We start from the raw sequence: 6,645 nt of genomic DNA on the forward strand, positions 1-6,645 counted from the left end.
TCCCCTCTCCCAGCCGGCCTGGTGAGTCCGGCTCCGCATCAGCGGCCGGGGGCGGGGGGGGGGGCGAGGAGATGGGGGCCAGGGGGGTGGGGGGACTGCACGGGAAATCGAACAAAGCCCAGCTCTCCCTCCTCCTTCTTCCCCTAAGTCCCCCGCTCTCACTCTCTCCACCCCCCAACCCCCCAGCCGGGGCCCCCGAGGCCTGAGGTGGCCAGGGCACTGGGGATACAGGCTGGGGCTGCGGGGTGGGGGCGGGGAGGGGTGGGGTGAGCGGGGGGAAGCACCGGCTCTCTGCGGGGGCTGGCTCCCCGGCCTCAGCTCCGGACCACCTTAAGAGCGAGCCCCGCCCCGGGCCCGGAGCTCGCGTCCCGCTGATTGGCGCAGACCTAATGGCTGAAATTGATTGCTGAAATGCAAAACTTGTTGCTGGTTCCCGAGCGCAGGGCGAGAGACAGAGAGAGAGAGGGGAGCGGAGGGAGACCCTCGGAGCGCCCCACACCGAGGCCTCCCCCCCCCCCGCCCCCAGCCGGGAGAGGGGAGCGAAGGCCCCGGCTTCCTCCCTTCCCCTGAGCCCAGAGAGAAGAGCGCAGCGCACCCAGCCCCCCTCCTCGGGTTTGTGCCTCCCACCCTGCTCAGATCTCCCCCCCCCCCCTTCTCAGCCTGAAAGGGGGAGTGGAGGCTCGGAAGCACCTCGGGGCAGAGGCCGGGCGGCGGAGAGCCCGAGAGCTACCTCTCCCCCTCCCCTCCGCGGCCAGAGCAGGGAGCCGAGCGAGCGAGCGAGCGAGCCCAGCCAAACTCCGAGCCCCGGACCAGCGGTCGGGAAAGGGAAGAGGAGAGAACGAAGGGACTGCAGGACGCCAGGGGAAGGCAAGGCGGCGGAGGTGGCCGGCACCCTGAGCATAGGAGGACTGAACGGCGCTCGCCCCGCCGCCCCGGGCCGCGGACACTCAGCCCCGTGGAAGGGAAAGCGGACGTCCGGCTGTGGCCCCCAGCCCAACGTCTTGGGTCCGTCACTCGAGCCCGGCAGCCCGAAGCTTCCCGCCCCAGGTGTGGGACTACCTCGGAACGTCCCAGCCCGGCCGGGAAGCCGGCTCGGGGCCCCCACGTTCGCCATGCGGAGCGGAGCCCCCAGCAACTGGATCCCCTAGAGCAGAGGCAGCCTGAACCGCACTGTCTGCGGAGAGCGCGGGGCGGATCGGAACCACCCGGCCGGCGGATATTTGGACAGCAGGGGCTCGGGAGACTCCGGGAGGGGGACCTTCCGTCCTCCAGCGCCAGCCTGCTCTGAATGACTTCCCTTCGCGGGGCCTTTCAGCTAGTGCTCTCGGGGGCTAGGCGGCAGCTCTCCGGACCCCAGGCAATTTGGACTTGAGAAGGTGATCGTCTTTTCTCCCCACTCCCTTCCCCCTACCCTCCACTTTACTTTTTGTCCGAGCAAGAGGCCCTGCTAGCCTCCAGCCCCGAGCCGCCTCAGCCCCGGGGCTGGCTCCCCCGCCCCTTCCCCGTCCCCCTTTCCCCCCTCCCAGGACCCACGCGTCTCCGTGCGAACCGCCCGGGGCATGTGGCCGGCTGCTCTCCCCCTAGAGGCCTTACCATTCTGCAAGATGTGAGCCCAGCCCGCGGGATTCTGGCCAAGGCAGTATTTTGGGTGAGGAGCGGAGACCCCCACCCCCGACCCCTGGTCCCTAACCCCGCTCACCCGTTGTCCCCGGCCCCCGGCCCAGGCTCCAGCCCCAGGGCGAGGTGGCGGCGCGCGCTGCGCCCTTACCCAGTTGAGCGCGCCCCTAGCCGCCTCGGAGCGCCGGTCCCGGGGGCACAGCGAGCTGCTGGCAGGAGGCGCGCGGGGAGAAGCAGGCTGTCATGCCCTATTGATTCTCCTCCGCCCCCTGACCCTCTTCCCCCTCCCCCGAAAGTATGTTCGGCCTGGATCAGTTTGAGCCCCCGATCAATAGCCGAAACGCTGGCCAAGGCGAGAGAAACTTTGGCGAACCCGGCCTGAGCATGAACGGCCACTTCAAAGCCCCGGCTTTTCACGCGGGGGGGCCGGCAGACCCGGCCATCAGCGCTCTGGGCGAGCCCCCTCTCTTGGGTATGAACATGGGCATGGCCGGGGAGCCCTACGGCTTCCACGGGAGAGGGCACTCCGAGCTGCATGCGGGGGGCCTGCAGCCTCAGCCGGTGCACGGGTTCTTCGGCAGCCAGCAGCCCCACCACGGCCACCCCGGCGGCCACCACCCTCACCAGCACCACCCCCACTTCGGCGGCAACTTCGCAGGCCCGGATCCCGGTGCCTCCTGCTTGCACGGGGGCCGGCTTTTGGGCTACGGCGGCGGCGGCGGGGGTGGCCTGGGCAACCAGCCTGGTTTCGCTGAGGGCTACGAGCATATGGCGGAAACCCAAGGGGGTGAAGGTTTCGGGCAGCAGAGGCCCGGCAATATCCCAGAGTTCCAACACCACAGCTCGGGACCCTCGGGCCATGCGGTGCCTGCCCCGTGCCTACCCTTGGATCAGTCCCCCAACCGGGCGGCCTCCTTCCATGGCCTCCCGGCCTCCAGCAGCTCGGATTCCCACAGCCTGGAGGCGCGCAGGATGGCCAACCAAGGGGGCGTCGAGTCCCTGGAATACAATTACCCTGGCGACGGGCCCTCTGGACACTTCGATTTGCCAGTGTTTTCGCCCTCGGAGACCGAGGGCCAGCTGCCTCACTACGGGACTGGCAGACAGGTGCCCGGGGGCGCCTTCCCGGGAGCCCCGGCCCTACCCAGGGCCCCGGGCATGGTGGCCATGTCCAAGATTCATCCCCAGCAACAGCAGCAGCAGCAGCAACAGCACGGCGGCAGCGGCGGCGGCGTGTTCTTCGAGAGGTTTGGAGGGGCCCGGAAGATGGCAGTGGGCATGGAACCCGGGGTTAACGCGGCCAGGCACCCCTTAATGCAACAGGCCCCGCAGCCTCCCCAGCCGCAGCCCCCTCCCCCCCAGCCGCAGCCCCAGCCGCCGCCACCGCAGCAGCAGCAACCCCAGCAGCAGCAGCAACAGCAGCAGCCACCTGGGTTGCTGGCCAGACAGAACTCGTGCCCCCCGGCCCTCCCTCGGCAGCCCCAGGCAGAGGCCAACCCGGCCAGTGGCAGCTTGCAAGACGGCGGGCCCCTCCTTCCGACCCAGCACGCCCAGTTCGAATACCCCATCCACCGCCTGGAGAACCGGAGCATGCACCCTTACTCGGACGCGGTGTTTACCATGCAGCACCCGGCACCTCCCCCTGCTCCCCCGCAGCAGCAGCCCCCGGCGCCCAACCAGAGGCTGCAGCACTTCGATGCTCCCTACATGAACGTGGCCAAGAGGGCGAGGTTCGACTTCCCGGGCACTCCTGGCGTGGACCGCTGCGCCTCGTGGAACGGCGGCCTGCACAGCGGAGCGCTGGACAACCACCTGTCCCCTTCCGCCTACCCGGGCCTGCCCGGAGACTTCACCCCTCCGGTGCCCGACAGCTTTCCCCCGGGCCCGGCGTTGCAGCACCCGGGCCCCGACCCGCAGGCCTTGCAGCAGCAGCAGCAGCAGCACCAACAGCAGCAGCAGCAACAGCAGCAGCAGCGCCAGAACGCGGCCCTCATGATGAAGCAGATGGCGTCCCGCACCCAGCAGCAGCAGCAACAGCAGCAGCAGCAACAGCAGCGGCTGCGCCAGCCTGGCCTGCCACCACTCAGTCACCCCGGGGAAGTGGGGCCGGGCAGCGGCCTGGTGCACGGGGGACCCGTGGCCGGCCTGGCCCAGGCCAACTTTGAGAGAGAGAGCGGCGGGGGCGGCGGGGGTGGGGGTGCTGGGCGCCTGGGGAACTTCGACCCGCAGAACCCTCACTTGGCACCAGAGAGCGCCTGGTTCCCCGGGCCCCACCCGCCCCCTCCGCCCCCGGGAGACCTCCTGCCGCGCAGGCTGGGGGGCTCCGGCTTGCCCCCGGACGGCAGCCCCCACGAGCTGGGCCTGGCGCAGGGTGGCTCTGGGATGCTCTTCAGGGGGCCGGGGGTGGCCGGGCTCGGGTTGCAAGAGTCTCTGCGGATGCCCGGTGAAGGCCACGTGCCGGCCCTTCACTCGCCCGGCCTGCACTCGCAGTTCGGGGGCAGCCTCGGCGGCCTGGGCCAGTTACAGTCCCCCGGGGCGGGGGTGGGCTTGCCAAGCGCTCCCTCGGACCGAAGAGCACCTCCACCCGACTTCGCGGCGCCCCCCTTGGGCGGCCAGCCGGCCTTCCCGTTCGGCGGCCCGGGCCGCCAGGCCACTCCGCTGAGTAACCCGGGCGTGAGCTCCTCCCCGGGTGGCGCAGGTGGGGCCGGCGGCGGGGCCGGCGGTGGGGGCAGCGGCTACCCTCCCCAGGCCGACTTCCAGCCCAGCCAGCGGGCCTCGGGCAGCAAGCTGGGCGCGCTAAGCCTGGGCTCCTTCAATAAGCCCAACTCCAAGGACAACCTCTTCGGCCAGAGCTGTCTGGCCGCGCTGTCCACCGCCTGTCAGAACATGATAGCCAGCCTCGGAGCGCCCAACCTCAACGTCACCTTCAACAAGAAGAACCAGCCCGAGGGCAAGAGGAAACTGAGCCAGACTGACCCCGATGGGGCAGGGACCGGCGGCTCCGGGGGCAGTGGCAGTGGCAGCGGGGGTGGCGGCGGGGGCGTCGGCGGCGCGGGCGCCTCAGGACCGGATTACTTCCCCAGCGGCGCAGCGCCTGGGGGCCCGGGAGGGACCGGAGGCGGAGGCGGGAAGGCCCCAGGCCCGCCTAACCCTCCGGTGCCCGGGGACGGAACGAGTCTTTCGCCCAACTACACCATCGAGGCCACGTCGGGCAACGATGGCAAACCGGTGCCCGGAGGCGGCGGGCGGGGCAGGGGCCGCAGAAAAAGGGACAGCGGTCACGTGAGTCCCGGGACCTTCTTCGACAAGTTCTCCGCTTCTGCAGCGGACGGCGGGGGCCCGGGCGTGAGCCCGGGTCAGCAGGTGGCGCCCGGCCCTCCGGGGGGAAGCGCCAGCGGGGAGCCCCGGGGAGCGCCCACCCCTCACGAAAAGGCCCTCACATCGCCGTCGTGGGCCAAAGGGGCCGAGCTACTCCTGGGCGACCAGGCCGACCTCATGTCGTCCCTGGACAGTGGCCTCCAGAGCGGGGCTAAGTCGGCAGGCAGCTCCCCGCACGTCGGGGACTTCGCCGACGACGTGGGCGCGGCCTACGCCAATGAGGACGAAGTGTCGTCCAGTTCCGACAATGCTGCCACGGGCCTGGCCAAGGCCGGCCGCAGCCCCCTGCTCGGCGGCTCCCCGAAGATCCCGCGGGGCCCTGGCGGGGAGCACGGACAGAAAGCGGCCCCGGGCCTCGGGGGCCTCCTCACTACCTCTACCTCGACCCCGGACAGCTACGGCGGCGGGGGGGCGGCGCCCCCGGGCACGCCGGGCCTGGAGCAGGTCCGCACCCCGACCAGCAGCACGGCCCCGCAGGACGAAATCCACCCGCTGGAGATCCTCCAGGCGCAGATCCAGCTGCAGCGGCAGCAGTTCAGCATCTCTGAGGACCAGCCGCTGGGGCCCAAGGGCGGCGCTGGGGGCGGCGGCGGCAGCGGCAGCAGCGGCTCGGGCAAGAAGGCCGAGTGCGCTGGCGGCGGGGGCCAGAACGGGGACAGCGAGCTGGCTGCCTGCTGCCCGGAGGCGGTCAAGAGCGCCATGAGCACCATCGACCTGGACTCCCTGATGGCGGAGCATAGCTCCACCTGGTACATGCCTGGCGAGAAGGCTTTGCTGGACGGCCCCGAGGACGACAAGACGCTGGCGCCCTGGGAGAAGGCCAAGGCCCAGAACCCAGTCAGCAAAGAAGGTAGAGGTACCGTGCCCACCTCCTCCTCCCCTTTCACCCCTCCCCCTTCCCGCCTGCCCTTCCCCTGGACTCTGTCGCCAGGGTCTGGCTTCTCCTCCCCCCTCCCCAGGCGCCCCCATCTTCCAGGGGAAGAAGGGCATCCTGGGAGTAGTAGTTGGCATCTGGCAACATCAGAAGGCCCCAGAGAGCCTAAGGGTTTGGAGGGCTCCCTCTGGGATGGAGCCCCTTAGGCTACCTTGGTGGAGGGAGGTGGGACACCCTCGTTTGCCCTGGGGGAGATAGTTATGCTGCTTAGCCTTAAGGGATTTTCTCCTCCTCTGCACTCCCCCTCCCCACCTTTGGGTGGGTCCGGGTGGGATTGTGGCTGGGGGTAGGGGGATGGCAGGGAGTTGCGCCCTGGGCCCCAGAGGGGCATTCTTGACAGCTGGAGCTTCCCTCTCTCATTCAAATCAAGAGCAACTTCTATGCGAGTTAGAGAGTTGTTGAGCACAGGGGGAGGCCGGAGGAGGCCAAACCCTTCCCTAAGATGAGCCAGAGACCCTTTCTTACCTCAGGGCACTGGTTGGGCTGAGGCTGGGCTAGCTGTGTGCGTGACCTCCCACCCCTCCTCTTCCTTCTACCCTCCCCCTCCCCAAATGGCTGGCATTTACATTCCTGCCTGCTGGTCTGGGGCCTGAGCTAGGTAGGTAAGGGAGGGAGGGAGGGAGGGAGGAAGAAAAGAGATGAGGAAGGGAAAAAGGAAGGAGGGAAGCAAAGAGGAAAAAGGAAGGGAAGAAGAGAGAAAGGAAGAAAGGGAGGGA

General features: G+C 69.5%; 1 protein-coding gene across 1 annotated transcript; it reads left to right on the top strand.

Moving 5' to 3' along the window:
- The first annotated feature begins 325 nt into the window (after positions 1–325).
- MN1 (MN1 proto-oncogene, transcriptional regulator) lies at positions 326–6,180 on the top strand. Its single transcript, XM_007490485.3, has one exon. It carries the CDS (start codon positions 1,915–1,917, stop codon positions 6,073–6,075), a length of 4,161 nt encoding a protein of 1,386 aa, XP_007490547.2. The 5' UTR covers positions 326–1,914; the 3' UTR covers positions 6,076–6,180.
- The last annotated feature ends 465 nt before the right edge of the window (positions 6,181–6,645 follow it).

This window comes from Monodelphis domestica, chromosome 3, assembly GCF_027887165.1.
Source record: "Monodelphis domestica isolate mMonDom1 chromosome 3, mMonDom1.pri, whole genome shotgun sequence".
NCBI classification, from domain to species: Eukaryota; Metazoa; Chordata; class Mammalia; order Didelphimorphia; family Didelphidae; genus Monodelphis; species Monodelphis domestica.

Excerpts from the sequence above, each read along its gene's own strand:
- MN1 (XM_007490485.3), top strand. The coding sequence starts at position 1,915 with ATGTTCGGCCTGGATCAGTTTGAGCCCCCGATCAATAGCCGAAACGCT.